This window comes from Sciurus vulgaris, assembly GCF_902686455.1.
Source record: "Sciurus vulgaris genome assembly, chromosome: 3".
Lineage (NCBI taxonomy): Eukaryota > Metazoa > Chordata > Mammalia > Rodentia > Sciuridae > Sciurus > Sciurus vulgaris.
The window spans coordinates 11,037,471-11,056,286 of NC_136463.1; the positions used below are offsets into that span (position 1 = coordinate 11,037,471).

The 18,816-nt window shown below is 33.8% G+C and overlaps 1 protein-coding gene across 1 annotated transcript in view; it reads left to right on the forward strand.

The window, feature by feature from the left end:
- The window catches only part of ABCA5 (ATP binding cassette subfamily A member 5), a 61,940-nt gene that overhangs the window by 20,585 nt on the left and 22,539 nt on the right, over window positions 1-18,816 (forward strand). Inside the window, 8 exon segments of the mRNA XM_079130265.1 lie at window positions 1,083-1,258; window positions 3,458-3,577; window positions 4,434-4,572; window positions 5,681-5,771; window positions 5,954-6,093; window positions 7,757-7,876; window positions 14,072-14,273; window positions 16,570-16,739. Coding sequence (XP_078986391.1) covers window positions 1,083-1,258; window positions 3,458-3,577; window positions 4,434-4,572; window positions 5,681-5,771; window positions 5,954-6,093; window positions 7,757-7,876; window positions 14,072-14,273; window positions 16,570-16,739 — 1,158 coding nt within the window.

An 18,816-nucleotide genomic window follows, 5' to 3' on the forward strand; every position in this document is an offset into this window, starting at 1 on the left:
ACCCACTTCTGTTTTGTGTAATTGTTTTCTCTTTATAACATACATTTGTCTTTCAATAGAAATTATAAATGAGTCCATCATGTTTAATAAAGTCAAAAGGATCTAATTTTGTTCTGATTTTCATCACATTTATATAGTGCATATATGTGTATTCTTTATTTTCAAGGGAGGATAAGTTGATAACCAGTTGGAAATTAAGTCAGACCTACAGACTGCTTCAGGCTGAGAAAATAAACACAAATTTCTAAATATGCAGTAGCAGTTTAAAAGGAAAGAATTATATATAACAACACCATCTCCTAAAGTAAAAAATTTAAGAGCAGTATCTCAAAAGTGTAGTTTTGATCTGTGATGGTACGATCAACATTAGAGGTGGGAATTCAATATGGAAGCACCATGTTTCCATAATAACCAGATAGTCTGGCATGAAGTGTACACATTGCTTTACAAAAGGGCCAAAGTATATTTAATCTGTACTTTAACCTTTTACTATAGTTTAACTTTTAAAATTAGTTTGGTTTAATTCTTGATTGTACCACTTTTCAATATTAGTTGTAATATCTTACATTCATTTAAGGATACATGATTTTTGTTATAGTTCTCCATACATTATCACACTGATTTAGCAGTTCTTAAGTATGATATGTTAATATTCAGTTTATAGAGGGGAAAAAAAACTGGTATTCAGAGACATTAAACAATCTGTTCAAGACCACATAGATAGTATAAAGCTTTTAGTTCTTTTCTCTCTTTACTATTGCATAGTATCTGGAATACACAGTATGTGGAAATGAAGGAAAATCATTATTGGAATACAGCTAGTCATCAGTAGATATGTATATTTTGTGTTCAGCTTGTATTTCCTTGCTCTTTCAACTATGTAATATGACCTGGAAATGAAGGAAAATATAAGTGGAAGCATATTACAGTAATATGGAAATAAGGTTGTGTTGTACCTTGCAGGTTTATATTCATTCTTATCTATTGAGACCACGTACCTAAGTTATTAGGATATATCAAAACATATGCATTTTTAATACTTAATGTCTTTAAGATAATTTAAATATATATTTTGCTTTTAGGGTTTGCATCTATTTATGGACACAGAGTCTCAGAAATAGATGAAATGTTTGAAGCAAGAAAAATGATTGGCATTTGTCCACAGTTAGACATACACTTTGATGTTTTGACAGTTGAAGAAAATTTATCTATTTTGGCTTCAATCAAAGGAATACCAGCCAACAATATAATACAAGAAGTATGTTATTCATGTATAAATATTCACTGTTTCCTATAAATTAATAGCCTTTTATAATAACTGATGCAATTAAACTATGCTTGAAAATCTAAATACAAAACCTGTTTTAGAAAAAAATTCTTAGCTAGTAGACAGAAAGTTATTACAAAGAATTAGACAGAATTTGGAGTAAATGTTTTAACATATGTGAAACAGTCCTCATTTCATTTTAAGGACACTTGTTCTCCCTTCCCTCATCTCTCTGCCTCTCTTCACTTGTCTTCCCCACATTCATATCCCCAAGCCCCACACACTCAGTGCCTCTGCACTGATCTCTTCTTTTTCCTTCCCTGTTACAAGTAAAACCAGATCTTTCTCTCAAGAATCTTTGTTATTTGTTTTCATTTATTTATTGATTGATTGATTTTTTGGTTATTATACACATATGGGTACAACTTTTTATTTCTCTGGTTGTACACGTAGAGTCACATTGTGTATTCATACATGTACATAGGGTAATGATGTTTGTCTCATTCCAACATCTTTCCTTCCCCCTGCCTGCTCCCCATTCCTCATTTTCCTCTACATAATCCATCCTTCCTCCATTTTTCCCTCTCCCTTCCTCCCATCCACTATCTGTTTATCAGAGAAAACATTTGGCCTTTGTTTTTTTCTGATTGGATTATCTTACTTAGTATGACATTCTCCAAGTCCATCCATTTATCTGCAAATGCCATAATATTATTATTCTTTATGGCTGAATAATATTCCATTGTATGTATATACCACAGTTTCTTTATCCATTCATCTGTTGAAGGGCATGAAGGTTGGCTCCACAATCTAGCTATTGTGAATTGAGCTGCTATAAACATTGGTGTGGCTGCATTGCTGTAGTATGCTGATTTAAAGTCCTTTGGGTATAGACCAAGGAGTGGGATAGCTGGGTCAAATGGTGGTTCCATTCCAGATTTTCTGAGGAACCTATAAACTGCTTTCCGGAGTGGTTGTACCAATTTGCAGTCCCACCAGCAATGTATGAGTGTACCTTTTCCCCCACCTCCTTGCTAACACCTATTGTTGCTTGTGTTCTTGATAATAGACATTCAAATTGGGGTGAGATGAAATCTTAGGGTAGTTTTGATTTGCATTTCTCTTATTACTAGAGATGTTGAACATTTTTTCATATATCTGTTGATTGCTTGTAAATCTGTGAAGTGTCTGCTTAGTTCCTTAGCCCATTTATTGATTGGGTTATTTGTATTCTTGGTGTAAAGTTTTTGAGTTCTCTATAAATTCTGGACATTAGTGCTCTATCTGAAGTGTGTGTGGTAAGTATTTTCTCCCACTCTGTAGAGTCTCTCTTCACATTGTTGATTATTTCCTTTGCTAAGAAAAAGCTTTTTAGTTTGAATCTACCCCATTTATCCTGCTTTTATTTATCCTGCTTTTATTTCTTGTGCTTTGGGAGTCTTGTTAAGAAAATCTGATCCTAAGCCAACATGATAAAGATTTGGGCCTACTTTTTCTTCTCTTTGGTGCAGGGTCTTGGTCTAAATCCTAGGTCCTTGATCCATTTTGAGTTTTGTGCAGGGTGAGAGATAGGGGTTTAATTTCATTTGCTGCCTATGAATTTCCAGTTTTCCCAGCATCATTTGTTGAAGAGGCTGTCTTTTCTCCATTGTATGTTTTTGGCACCTTTGTCTAGTATGAGATTACTTTATTTATGTGGATTTGTTTCTTTGTCCTCTATTCTGTACCATTGGTCTGCCTGTCTATTTTGGTGCCAATACCATGCCGTTTTTGTTACTATTGCTGTGTAGTATAGTTGAAGGTCTGGTATTGTGATACCTCCTGGTTTACTCTTCCTGTTAAGGATTGCTTTTGCTGTTCTGGGTCTTTTATTCTTCCAAATGAATTTTATGATTGCTTTCTCTATTTCTTTGAGGTATGTCATTGGGATTTTAATTGGAATTGCATTGAATCTGTATAGCACTTTTGGCACTACTTGTTGTTTTCAAAATTGTTAATAAATATTTGTCCAAATGAAATTCCATAATAAATATTCTAAAAGTTGATGTTAAAATTATTTTAAAAATACTCAAATACTTAACAGTTTAAAAAACATTACTTTCAAAACTTAAAATACATACAAACTAATGTTAGTAATTATATAAATGATGTGATTTTTAAAATAACATTATTCACACTTTATTTTCACAGGTGCAAAAGGTTTTACTAGATTTAGACATGCAGCCTATCAAAGATAACCAAGCTAAAAAATTAAGTGGTGGCCAAAAAAGAAAACTGTCTTTAGGAATTGCTGTTCTTGGGAATCCAAAGGTAAATAAATATTAGTTTCACCAATGAGATTGCTTTAAATTATGTTAGATAAAAAACAGGTTGTGGAAAGATATATCATAACTTGTGTAAGGTTTAAACACACCTGGAACACTGTACAGTCTCATGGGTGTATGACAATGATATTAAATGCCATTGAACTGGAGAACAGAAAGGATGGACTCTTATTTCTGTCTGCAGTGTTTTATTTCTTTAAAAAAAGGAACTGCCTGGGTTCAGTGGCTCATGCCTTTGGTCCCAGTTACTTGAGAAACTAAGGCAGGAGGATCACTTAGCCCAGAAGTTCAAGACTGACCCAGGCAATGTAGTAAGACTCTGTCTCAAAAAAAAAAAAAACCTGAAGAAAATAGGGCCAAAATAGCATTTCTTAAACTTGAATAGTGGCTATAAAACAGTTTTGCTTCACTATTCTCTATTGCTTTTATTATATATGTCTAAGCATTAATATTAAAATTTAAATAGGATAAAAGCAAAGGAGAAGGTCAGTTTGTCACTATGCTACTGCTTTGATTTTGCATGTGTTGGTTTTGTGCTATTCTCTGTCATACTTTCTAAAAAGCAATTTGTTATATCTACAGACTTAATTGTTAAGGATAATAGCAGTATTAAATGTTTTTGTTTGATTTACCTGAGTAAATAGTAATGTCTTATATGTTATAGACACTAGACTTGTATGTCAAGGAACTCATAATTTTTTAAAATTACACAAACCTAGAAATGAGTGAAAAACTGATCTAATGTATTTCTGATTGAAAATAACTTGAAATGGAGAGTGTTTCACTGACTATAAATTTTAAATATTTTAGTTTCTTGCTGTTAATCATCTCTTGTCACATAGATACTACTGCTGGATGAACCAACAGCTGGAATGGACCCTTGTTCCCGTCATATTGTTTGGAATCTTTTAAAATACAGAAAAGCCAATCGGGTGACAGTGTTTAGTACTCACTTCATGGATGAAGCTGACATTCTTGCTGGTGAGTTTTTGCTTAATTTTTAAAGGATAATGTCATGGACCAAAAGAGAGATGGACATAGAAATATTAAATCCTGAGGAACAAATGGAGAGGCTATAATACGACGGTATACATTGTATACAGAAAGGTTTTTAAAACTTTATGTGTTTCTGTGTTGGGCATTTCTCAGACCACTCAGTTTTGTGTGAATTTTCCAGGAGAACTCACAGGACTAAGTAGACTCAGCCTATTCTCTTACTTAGGGCTATAATTTATTATAGCAAAAGGATATAAAGTGAAATTAGCAAAGGGTAAGTTACATGGGGCAAATCTTGGAGGATAGCAGGCACAGTCCCTTCCAATAGAGCCACACAGTGCATTGAGTGGTAGCCGCACATGTGAAAAACTGTCTAAATTTTTTTGTTGTTGTTTTCTTTTTGGTACTAGGAATTGAATCTAGGGGTGCTTTACCATTGAGCTACATCCCCGGCCCCTTTTTATTTTTTAATTTGAAATAGGATCTTGCTAAGTTGCTAAGGTTGGCCTTGAGCTTGTAATATTCCTGCCTCTTGAGTAATTTATTATAGTAAACATGCAGGCAAACATATGCCTGGCTTAGCATATGATTTTTAGTATCTATGACAAGATTCAGGAGTTTGAAATTCTAAATCAACCTCTTTCAGCTTGTAGTATCATTGAATAAGTTAGATTTAGTGTTCATCTCTTCCAATTCCTTTGAAAAGTCCAATAAACTAACACTTTGTTTTTGTTATTGCTGTTGCTTTTTTGTGCATTTGGTTATAAAGGAAACCCATGTACTCTCCTATATTAGTAAACCCTTGGGGGAGAGTCTGAGCTATTTGAAGTACTCTAGAGTCTGACTACCTGGGTACAATTCCTGGCTTTGTTATGGAATAGTTATGTGAAGTACATAAGCAGTGTATTTTCTTATTTCCTCAATATTTTCATCTGAAAAATAAGTAATAATAATCTAGTACCCTCTTCATAAGATGGTGGTTATGATCAGTGAGATAATATTTAGTTGTCTTCATAATGATCTGTAAAATATAAATGCCAACTGTTAATCCTGTTATTAACTTAGAAATTGAAATATAAATCTCTATTTGCAGATAGGAAAGCTGTCATATCACAGGGAATGTTGAAATGTGTTGGTTCTTCAATTTTCCTTAAAAGTAAATGGGGGATCGGCTATCGCCTGAGGTACCATTCATTCTTTGTTGACATTATTATTTATTTTTGCTCTTCATCTACTGTTATTATTTTTAGAGATTGCTATGGTGTGCCTTAATCATCTTTTATAATGCTAAATTTAAAGTCTTCAGAATTTACTTTCAGTTGTTTATTGAGCAGTCATAAAAATTATGACATTTGGTTTTCTCTAGCATGTACATAGACAGATATTGTGCCACGGAGTCTCTTACTTCATTGGTTAGACAGCATATACCTGGGGCTACTTTACTACAACAGAATGACCAACAGCTTGTGTATAGCTTGCCTTTCAAAGACATGGACAAATTTTCAGGTATTACTCTTGGTTTCTTACTTGTTGAACAGGGATTTTGTATTAGGAATAGTTTTTTTTTTTCTTGATTTCCTGTTTTTATTTAATCTCTGTATAATATTTCTGTGTTCCCAGGTGACTACAGTTATATTATTTTTGAAGTCTTAGAATACTACATGTTAATATAATATATGTGTTTGTGTTTTACAAACAGTATGTGGAAAACCATAACTGATGTTAACTTAAAATACTTAATGTAACAAAAATATAAAAATAATTATGTTTTACTTTGTTGTCAAGAAAAAAATGAATTACTCAGAGTTTGCTTGTCGGTCTCCTGGGTGGGAATAAGGCATGCATGTGTGTATGTATGTGTGGTATGTATGTGAATTTCTTTGTATATGTTCTCAAATCATTTTCTAATTTCAAAATGAATGATATGGTAATTATTTAATTAATAATTAGCCTTAATAATTATTTTAATGAAGGCATTATTTTTCAACTTTATCATAAAGAACTCAAACTCAGTCTTCTTACTTTGTGTAAGAGACATTTTGTAGCTAGAAGTATATTACTGGTAAAGGTATGTATGTTGTACAAAATTCCCATAGTATTCATTTCATCATTAGAAAAACCATTTTCTAAAATAGTTTGATTTTTTTCTAAACCAAAAAAAAAAAAAAAGAAATCACTAATGGTGTTGATGAAAATATGCCACTTCAATGCACTTTGCCTATCATTCTGTCCTCTTAAACCTACCTAATGCCTATTCTTTAATAACATTTATATAGAGCTTATCTGCCAGATGCCAGGCTGTGCCTTTTACCATTTATTTCATCATTTCAATATTTCAACAAGTTCATGAGACAAGTACTGCTGTTGCTTCCATTTTATAAACAAGGAAACTAAAGCACAGAGAGATTTGTTGAACTTGCCCAAAGTAACCCAGGTGGAAAGTGGTGGAGCTTAATTGTGAACCCAAGACTGACTGGTTCTGGGACTCTGTCCTTCACTTTGTTGCCTCTTGATTTTCTTTGATAAATGTCACAGTATTTCAAAGTCTGTGCTGTGAATTCCAGGGGGATGGGCCAAAGACTTCTTAAGGCAGTTTGTATGGTCAGCCCTTTTTTCTAATCATGCCAAGGTGTTATTTTCCTTTTTGACCCTCAGATTGTCCATATAGTTTTCCAGAGACTGCCTGACATGTGCTACCACAAAAGATTGAATGTAGAAACAAATATAAGAACCCATCTGCCTCTGCTATGACATACAACAAAGGGAGAAAAGTGTCTTCTTCTCATTGATTTTTTTTTTTCTGAAAAATATGGTTTTTAAAATAAAATTATGTTAACAGTAATTTTATTCTTATTTTAAAAATAATATCTAAATGATTTGTTTTCTAGTCTATTTCAATTTTTAATATAGTTAACATTGTTTTAATTTTTAATAGTATAAAATAATTCTTCATTTGAACTGACAATATGAAAGATATATAATGGCTATAATCCCATAAACAAAATTTCCTTGGGGTTGTTAGCAATTTAAGTGACCTAATACCTAAAAGTTTGAGAACCACTGTGGTAACTGAATAAACTTAGTCATGATCTACATTTAAATGATATTTTAGAATAATTCATGATAGTATACTTAAGTGTACACCATTCTGTCATTTGTTTTCTTTTAGGTTTGTTTTCTGCTCTAGACATTCATTCAAATTTGGGTGTTATTTCTTATGGTGTATCCATGACGACTTTGGAAGATGTATTTTTAAAGCTAGAAGTTGAAGCAGAAATTGACCAAGCAGGTAAAAACAGAACTAAAAAAGCATTTCAGACAGTGAACCAAATAGATTGTTAATAAAGCAAATAATTACATAAACATGTGAAGTTTATATTATTTTAGGGAAGGAGAGACAGAAAAAAAGGTAACTAACAGGTATTGTAATAGTAGTTAAGAGAAAAGTGGTGAGATGTTCTTGGGTTGCAGTGAACTTAGATTATATTGGGAGGACTTAGGGAGAAGATATTTGAACCAAGGACTGTATATCATGAAAAATCAGGTATGCAAAAATTTTTGGATCAAACTTTGCAGATAAAGAAAATTGCTATTGCAGAGATGTTAATTCAGTAGTGAATGTCTTTGAGGGACAAAAAAATTCGCAGTGGCTACAGCCATGGAGGGTGACACACGGTGAAGTCACACTGACGCAGAGAACCAAATCATATGTTGCCTTTGAACATCTGGAAAAGAATACTGTTTGTTTTCTTAGTACATTGTGAAGCTATCATAGAGCTTTTTTTTTTCTTTTTAGATATACATGACAGTATATTTTGACATATTATACATACTTGGAGCATGGCTTATTCTAATTAGGATCCCATTTTTGTGGTTGTATGTGATATGGAGTTACATTGGTGGTGTGTTCATATATGAATAGAACATAGGAAAGTTATGTCAGATTCATTCCTCTGTCTTTTCTATTCCCATTCCTTTCCCTTCCCTTTATTTCCCTTTGTCTAATACACTGAACTTCTGTTCACCACCCCCCATTATTGTGTGTTAGCGTCTGTATATCAGAGAGAACATTCAGCCTTTGTTTTTTTGGAATTGGCTTATTTCACTTAGCATGGTAGTCTCCATATCTATCCATTTACCTGCAGAAGTCATCAAGTCATTCTTTTTATGGCTGAGTAATAGTCCATTTGTATATATACCACATTTTTATCATCCATTCATCTGTTGAAGGGAACCTAGGTTGGTTCCATAGCTTAGCTATTGTGAATTGAGCTGCTATAAACACTGATGTGACTGTGTCACTGTGTTATATTGTTTTTTAAATCCTTTGGCTGTATACTGAGGAGTGAGATCACTGGGTCAAATAGTGGTTCCCTTGAAAGTTTTCTGAGGAATCTCTATACTGCTTTCAAGAGTATTTACACCAATTTGAAATCCCACCAGCAATGTATAAAGTGAACCTTTTCCCCCATCCTCACCAACATTTATTGTTACTTGTATTCTTGATAATGGCAGTCTGACTGGAGTGAGATAAAATCTCAGTGTAGTTTTAATTTGCATTTCTCTAAATGCTAGGGAAGTTGAACATTGCTCATATATTTGTTGACTATTCTGTGAAGTATCCAATTCTTTTGCTCATTTATTGATAATTGATAATAATGATAATTATTATTTTGGTGTTAAGTTTTTTTGAGTTCTATATATATTCTGGACATTAATGCTCTATCTGAGGTGCAGGTAGAAAAGATTTTCTCCCATTCTGAAGACTGTCCATTTTCTTTCTTGATTGTTTCTTTGCTTTGAAGCAGCTTTTTAGTTTGATGCCTTCTCATTTATTGATTCTTGATTTTATTTCTTGCACTTTAGAAGTCTTGTGGAGGAAGGTGGTTCCTAAGCTGACATGATGGAGAGTTGGGCCTACATTTTCTTCTAGTAGGTGCCAGGTCTCTGGTCTAATGCCTAGGTCCTTGATCCACGTTAAGTTTCATGCAGAGGGAGAGATAGGGGTTCAATTTCATTCTGTTACATATGGATTTGCAGTTTTCCCAACACCATTTGTTGAAGAGGCTATCTTTCCTCCAATGTATGTTTCTGGTGTCTTTGTTTAGTATGAGATAACTGTATTTATGTGGGTTTGTCTCCATGTCTTGTATTCTGTTCCATTGGTCTTCATGTCTGTTTTGGTACCAATATCATGCTGTTTTTGTTACTGTAGCTCTGTAGTATAATTCAACATCTAGTATTGTGATGCCTCCTGCTTCCCTCTTCTCTCTAAGGATTGCTTTGGCTATTCTGGGTCTCTTATTTTTCCAAATGAATTTCATAGCTGCTTTTTCTATTTCCATGAAGGACATCATAGGAATTGTAATGGGAATTGCATTAAATCTATATAGTGCTTTTGATAGTATGGCCATTTTCTTTTTAGTATGGCCATTTTGACAAAATTAATTCTCCCTAGCCAAGAACATGGAAGATATTTGCATCTTCTAAGATCTTCAATTTCTTTTTCAGTGTTCTATAGTTTTCACTACAGAGGTCTTTCACCTCTTTTGTTACATTGATTCCCAAGTATTTAATTTTTTTCTTTTTGAGTTTATTGTGAATGGAATAATTTTCCTAATTTCTCTTTCAGCTGATTCATCATTGGTGTATAGGAACTCAGTTGATTTATGGCTGTTTATATCTGCTACTTTGCTGAATTCATTTATGAGTTCTAGCAATTTTCTGGTTGAGATTTTTGTGACTTCTAAATATAGAATCATGTCGTCAAACCAATAGTTTGAGCTCTTCTTTTTCAGTTTGTACTCCTTTAATTTCTTTCTTTTGCCTAATTGCTATGGTTAGAGTTTTAAGTACATGTTAAATAGAAGTGGTGAAAGAGGACATCCCTGTTTTATTTCAGTTTTAGAGGGAATGCTTTCATATTTTCCCCATTTAGAATGATGTTGAGGTATGTTTCTACTATCCCTAGTTTTCTAGTGATTTGAATATGAATGAATGATATTTTGTCAAATTGTCAAATGCCTTTTCTGCATCTATTGAGATAATCATATGATTCTTGTCTACGTCTATTGGTCTAGTGAATTATACTTATTGATTTCCTCATGTTGAACCAACCTTTCATCCCTGGAATGAACCCCACTTGATTATTGTGAACTGTCTTTTTAATGTTTTTGTATGTGATGTGCCAGTATTTTATTAAGAAGTTTTTGCATTTGTGTTCATCAGAGGTATTGCTCTAACGTTTACTTGATGTGTTTTTGAGCTGTCAGAGAGTTTTAAAGCAAAGGAATACCTCGATCTAATTTGTATTTTAAAATTTATTCCAATTGTGGAATAGTGAGTTGTAGGGGGGTTCAGCCACGCCCAGTGTGGAGGAGGGAAGGGATTTCTGTCGGAAGATAGTGCTGGCTATAAATTAATTACTAGTAAACTTATCTAATCAATAAACCCAAGAGCCAGTAATACTCTTTTCAAATGGAAGGGGGTGTGACGGATCAGGCAATAAAAGGTCTGGCCTCCAACAAGATGGAGGAGCCCACCTTCACCTTTATTTATAGTCACATAGGTAAAGGGGCCAAGACAGGGAGGGGCTGCTTCTGTGAGAAACAGGATGAGGAGGAGGTAGGGAAGTCATTTGCTTAGACAATTAGCATTTTCTCAGTGGTGAGCCAACTCAGTACAGGACCACCTGCTCCCTGGCTATCTGAAAGTCTCTCATGACTGCCAGTTCCTGGGTGTCAGACCTCTGTATCCCATGGCTCAGCCAAAACTGATTCTGCTAAACATGGATAGCTTCCCACAATGAGTGTTTTGGGGGAAAAAAAAAAAAAAGTAGACACAGAAAAACCAATTAGGAAACTAACAGTTAATTTTAGCTTGAAATAGGGTTTTAGTGAAATAGGGAAAGAACAGATGTGAGTTATATTGGTTTTAACAGTGATATCTTACTGATGGATTGAATGTTAGGGATTCAGGAAAGCGAAGAATCAAGAATAATTCTTGCTGGGCATGGTGGTGCACACTTGTAATCCCAGCGACTCGGGAGGCTGAGGCAGGAGGATCTCGAGTTCAAAGCCAGCCTCAGCAAAAGCAAGACGATAAGCAACTCAGTGAGACCCTGTTTCTAAATAAAATACAAAATAGGGCCAGGGGTGTGGCTCAGGCCGACTGCCCCCGAGTTCTACCCGATTCCAAAATCAGAAAAAGAGAGTAATTCTTAAGCTTTTAAGTTGGGATCTAGGTTTGGGATTGCCATCAGTTTGTGGAAAGAAGGAATCCAGGATGAATTTTGGCTGTATCTGGAATAGAATTACAGATATACATTTCAAGTTACTTAGAGATGGTGCTATGAAATTGGATGGAATCACTAAGGAAGACAATTTAGATCAGAGGAAAGGGGTAAGTCCTGATGCCTAGCTGGGATGAAGGGGCCAAGAAGGGCTGACTAAGAAGGAGCCATGATTGTTGTTTCTTTACAAAAGAATGCAGATGCATAGGCCTAGGAAAACAGGGTGTTTGGGTAAAGAGTAAGAGGACAGTTATTTGTCAGTTACTGTGAAAAATAAGAAAGTTTAGTTTTGGAAACATAGAAGACAGTGAGGGATCTGGTAGTATGGAATACGGTAGTGACCTTGACAGTTTCTGGGTGTGGTAAGGAGCAGAGCTGGAGCTGTGTAGTTTACCGTCAAGGAAACTTTACGGGGTGGTGGCTAGGGGAGTGGTGATAGTGGTGTCATCAGAGTGGAGGGAACTGGAATGGTGGCTCGCAGGCGCAAAGTGTTGAGGCTCTTACACGTTGTGCGTATGTGGTAGGTCCTAATGAAGACAGCCACTGAGACCAAAGTCAGGAGTAAAGGTATGGCTGTGCCGGTGTACATGGGCTCCTGTCGTGCTGCACTCAGCTTCGTGAAAAGAGTATCACTAGGATTTTATTAGTCCTGGTTTAGGTAGTCAGATTTAAAAGGTTATAATTATCATACGTTAACAATAATTAGTCAGCATTGCTAACTCAAATTGCTCCTTGGTTCATGTTATTGATGATACCAGCCACTCACTTTCAGATGTGGTCACTGGAGAAGCAACATCTTTGTTTAAAATTTATTTTTCTTTTTAGTTAACATGTGATAATTGTACATGTTTATGGAAAAATAATGCATTTTGGAATCTTCCATTTTCCTCTTGTTTTTATGTCCTAGACTAAGAAGAGTGAATCTGCACGTTATCACATGTGATTTTGTAGTTTTTCCTTCTTTTGAACATTTGAAATGATAAAGTTGGCATTCTTTTAATTTATCTTCACAAATTGTAGAAAAGTTCAGATAAAACTTTTTACTGAAAGTCTTGTGGCCTTAGTGGAATTAAATAACTAAAAATGAAACAAAGCCTTCAAAAGTTTTTGATTAATATTATAAATGCTAGTATGCTGAACAACTATATAAAAATTAGCATGATGTAATCTAACTTCTTTTTTGTGTCTTTATTTAAATTTTAAAATTATATATATTGGCCCACAGTAGTTTCAACTAGTATGCACTCTTTAATATTTGCATTAGTCATCAGTGGCTCATGTTTTTGAATTGAAAATGAACAATCATCAGTTATGTAGCATTTTAGTCTTGCCATTAAATTAGTATGCAGTTATATTTAATGGTAGGATTCCAACATAAACTACAGAAATAATTTTTTGTTCAAATGTATTTAGAATGTATAAATGCAATTGCAAGTAAATAAATATCAAAAGTAAATCCAAATGACATACTTCATTCCCATTACTGAGTTTATTATGTCTGTCAGATCACATTATTATCAGCTGTGATTACGTAGAGCTTCTTGAAGTACACATTTGACTCATAACTCTCCAAAGACTGAAGATGAAGTTGAAGGGCAGATTTTGGCTATCATCTGAATATGAAACTAAATTTAATAGAGAAGTAAAGCAAAGCCAGGAGAGGACTGTCAGAGAGAAGAGAGAGAAGTCAAGTGTTTGATGAGGGCCTGATGTTAAGTTATGGTCAGAAAAGGAAAAGTTCACATAACAAATATCTACGATCTTAGGAATGAGCATGCATACAGTCTAATTTTGAACTACACAAATCAGAGTAGTTCAGAAGTTGAAATCAACTCTTGAACTGGTTCATCTACTCAGTGTCACACCTGTTAAGAGTTAGCTATGTCACATGGCTTACTGTTGTTTACTTTCTTTTGTTGTTTCACACCAGTCTGTGATAGTTTTAGGGTATTCTGGATAGGACATTCGTAAAAGTCTTCTTCTGCATGTGTTTTGGTTACCTCTGTTGGGTTTATACCTAAAGGGGACTTTTGGTAATAAGATATGTACATATGTTTAGCTTTAATAGATAGAGCCAAAGTATAAGAGTGTTTCATTCCACTGCCAGATGTGTGCTTCTAATTGACATGCTTCAAAAAGGTTTTCATCTTTTTAAAGGAATATACCCAAATTTTCTTTTTGTTTGACAAATAGATTATAGTGTATTTACACAGCAACCACCAGAAGAAGAAATGGATTCAAAATCTTTTGATGAAATGGAACAGAGCTTGCTTATTCTTTCTGAAACCAAAGCTTCCCTAGTGAGCACCATGAGCCTTTGGAAACAGCAAGTGTCTACAATAGCAAAGTTTCATTTCCTTACCTTGAAACGTGAGAGTAAATCACTGAGATCAGTGTAAGTATAATTATCATTCTTCTGCCTGAGAAATTGTCTTTTTAAGGATATAAAGTGGATTTACCATATTAAATTTTTCTATGTTGACATTTGTAAGCAATAGGCATAGTTTTGAAAGATTAAAATCATAATTTTACAATGTCAGAGAAGAAAATCGTACTTATAGTAATTTGTTCAAATACCCCTAAAATTTTACTTTTTTTAACACTAACATTTATTGTCACATCTATAAAATAAGGAATTAACAAATAATATTATGTAATTATATAATCTTTGAATGGCTATCATTGTATCTTCAATTTTATTTTTTATTTCTTTTCATTCATTGGTTAATTTTTATACTCATTTTGTAAATAGTAGGAAACTTTCATGTGTGTGTGAGACAAATCTTAAACTCCTGGGTCCAGGTGATCCTCTACCTCAGCCTCCTAAGTGCTAGGGCTACAGGGGTATACTACTGAGACCATTAGGAAAAAAAATTATTTATCAGATAAAGAAACTGGAGTGTAAAGAAGGCTATATAACTGGTAGATCTGGGATCAAAATGAGATCTTCTCAGCTTAATTTTAACCTCTCCCAGTATTCTCTCTCAAGGGTTCTAGAAATTGGCTTACTTGGAATAATATCAACTCCTTTCATAGACTGTACTCTTATCTTCTTAGATCCAAAACCATAGTAGGAATAAAACTTACTCATCAACAATAAGATTATTATGTGTTTGAAATATGCTGACCTTATTTGCCTTTTTGACTGAATTTATTCTTTACCAAATGTCAGTCAAGTATCTGATTTATTCCTGTTACTATTATTGAAAGAAAATGTTTATTTAAATCAGCACATTTCAGTTTATTAAGTTGAACAACACTTTCATGAATACCCCTTGGAAACAGTAAGGGTTTTAGCTCAGATTATTATAATCACAAACCATAGACTGGGTGGCTTAAAAACCAGCAGTTTATTTTTCCTCACAGTTCTGGAGGCTGGAAGTCTGAGACCAGAGTGCCAGTGTGGTGAAGACTTTCTTCTTGTCTTGTAGGAGGCCACCATTTGACTGTGTGCTCACATGACTTCTTTTTGTTCAGTGGTTATGGGGAGAGAATATGCAAGTGAGCACATTATCATGCACTCTCTGGTGTCTTTTTTATAGGGCACTAATTCCATCATAAAGGACATACACCCTCATGACTTCATCTCAATTACCTTCCAGAGTTCCTTTCTTCAAATACCTTCAGATTAGGGGCTAGAGCTTCAGCATATAAATTCAAGGTGACAAAAATATTCATTTCAAAATAAACAATGTTCTGTGGTCAAGTACATTTAGGAAATATTGCGCCTGGTATTCTCTCAGTTAATAGTTCATCGGCCTATAAGAACACATGAGAGGTTCTATAGTTAAAGAAACTTTAATTTTGTTTAATCTGGAATTTCCAAATAATATTTGATCATGAATTTTCCTCTTACCTAAAATATCTATTGTCCTAGGGCTGCATTTAAATGCAGTATGCTTTGGGACATGCCGATTTAGGTATAATTAAAACAACTTAAGGATTTGATTTTTTAAAAATAACTATGGGGTATCTGAAAATTATAAATAACTAAATCAAGTGTGATGATCTGAGCTCTCCAGCCACTAGTGACACTTTCACAAGGGAGAGAGATGCTTTGTAGACAAGGAACTGTCTTCCAGGTAGGAGGGTGTTACAGTGGATTGTATCTTGCTTTGCCACCTGAGAGAGATGGTAGTAGTTAATGTGATTGAATTGTGATTAGAATGAAAACAAAGATATCAAAATTTCATTGTACATTTCTTCTATATCTAAATATTTTTGTCAATATATGAAAAGTAAACGGCTCGAATAGAGAGGGAAGGAAGTAGTTCCTTCAGGAGTATAGAGACATAAATGTTTGTGGCAATGTCTGATTCTTTTAACAATTATAACTAGAGGTTTACATACCCTATAATAATTTAAGGGTGACTGTGGTCTAAAATAACACTTTCATAACTTATTTTCCCCTCTCTGTCTCTACTTTTGTAACTTATAATTATGTCATTCAGTATTAGCTTTCTCTACAATATTATCATGAGGTCATTTTTGGTAGTAGAATTTTTTTTAAAGGTTCATTTCTTCTTTTTTTCTTGGCTTTTTTTTTTTTTTTAATGATTACCTTTTAACCGTCTGGGGTTTAAATCAATACAAATATGAAAGAAGATTTTAATAGGTTTACCTTAATAGTAGAAAATAGATTTTAACAGATATACCTTAACCTGTTTTTTTTTTTTTCTCCCCCCTTTCAGGTTGCTTCTGCTCTTAATTTTTTTTGCAGTTCAGCTTTTTATGTTTTTTGTACATCACTCTTTTAAAAATGCTGTGGTTCCCATCAAACTTGTTCCTGACTTATATTTCCTTAAACCTGGCGATAAACCTCATAAATACAGAACAAGTCTTCTTCTTCAGAATTCCACTGGTGAGAGTGTGTGAAGGTCTGTGAATGTGTGTTGGCCAGGGCATGGGATTGAGGGGTGGAGCAGTTGAGATTTGGATTTTAGAAATATAATTAAGGTACAGGCATGATTTGCACAGAATCCACTTGAAGTACATTATCGATGCTGAGTGATGTATTACAGAAATGAAATTTTAAGTGTAATTGAAAGTTTTAAAAATATTCTGTACTCTTATGATCGTTAAATTTCTTTTTAAAATAGTTGCAACATTGTTCTTAGCATCATGTTTTACCTCAGCATTCATGATGAACTAAATAAAGGTGAGAAGTTGTGAAATTTTCTTTAGGAAGAGTTACAGTATTGTGCTGCTTATGCACATACATATATACCTAGAAATAGTTAAGCAATTCTTCAGGGACTATTTGAAGAATTAGTTAAAACTAAGAAAAATAAACCTAGATATAAATATGTATAATTGGATATATTAAATTTGTGGTTGATTTTTTTGAATTTGCTGTTGGTATTCTTTCATACTCAGATGAAAAGTTTTTTTTTAAACATGTGGACTTGGGCAGATAAATAAGAAACTGACATAGGATTTTGATCTTCAAAATATGAAAACCTAATACAAAATTTCATTCATGCATGATCATTGTTCCTACAACACCTCCTGTGTACCTAGACAGCTTATAGTCCTAAGGTTCTTGAAAAGACTATAAGTTACTTTTTAAATCATGTACTGGTAAAATTTGATGCTAAGTATATTACATAACCTTCAAATTTTTTCTTAGGAAGACACATTTAGGATAGACAGTTATTCTTAAATAGAAAATGTTATGTTTTGCAATTTTTTTCTTTCATTGAGAATTCTTGTTTTCAGGTTTAGTATAAATTTTCTATAGTTAAAGTCCTGTACTACATGCAGCCTCATACTATGATTTTTTAAAGTTTGGGGAATTGTAAATTTTCACTTAGCTTTCTGCTTTGAGTTCATTCTCACTGATATGTAGAAATTATACTTTTTTCAAGGTTTGTTTCTTCCATTCATCCATTATTACTATTATCATCATTATTTAGTATTTTGAGAGTTTCTTGCCTATATATCCCATATTTTCCTAGGTCCTATTGCTGATCCAAAATAAAACCCCTTTTCCTTTAGGAATCACTGGGCACTGTGTCTATATTGGATGATTTCTCACCTCCTTGCAGAGCACAGGTGGAACTACTGAAAGCTACTTCTGTTATAGCATAGCGCTCTGTGCAGCATAGGTGGTCCTGCTGACATGCTTCAGATAAAACGTCCATTAAGGTACTAGGTTAGGAGAAAGGTAGTCACTTTATACCTAAAAGCACCATTCATTATGATGCTGTGGTTTACTGCTGAATCTGATCCACCTTATCACACTGTTCATTTACAGATAGTATATTGCTTTGTGTGATTTGGATTTCTCTCAAAGTCACATTTGTCCTTACTTGGATCCTGGTTTTTGTGATGATAGAGCAGGTGCTACTTGAATTCATCAGACATGTCAACATGGATTTAAACCCCAAAACAGGACTAAAATCTTCCCTTGGTTCCAGGCTATCTAGAGAATGTAGATAGAGACCTGATTATGTATCTGAATATTTTGACATCATTAAGTCAATTGGCATTTATAAAACTTGTCTACCTAGAGCACACACAAAAATCCTATACCTTTATAACCTCATCAGGTTACCTTGTTGCCTAAAATTGCCAAGTAGATTTTTATTTTCACTGTTTAACCAAATTTTACTTTAGCATTATAGCATTATAGCTTTTAGCATTATAGTAGCTTTTCATTGTTATTAAAATTGTAGCAGCAACTGCAGGTCAAATTTGCAGTTACTGTATACCAGGTTCTGTTCTAAACCCTATGCTATTTTCAGTCCTTTAACTCTCATGACCACTGGATTTGAGAGTTTGATATACTTATTATTCTTACTTTACAAAAGAGGAAGCTAAGATCCAGAGTGTTTGGTAAATTGCTTTAAGGACAAATAGTGCAAGTGGTACAAGTGGGATTTGAATCCAGGGTAACTAACTCCAGAGTCAAGGTTCTTAATCGTATCTTAGCTGAT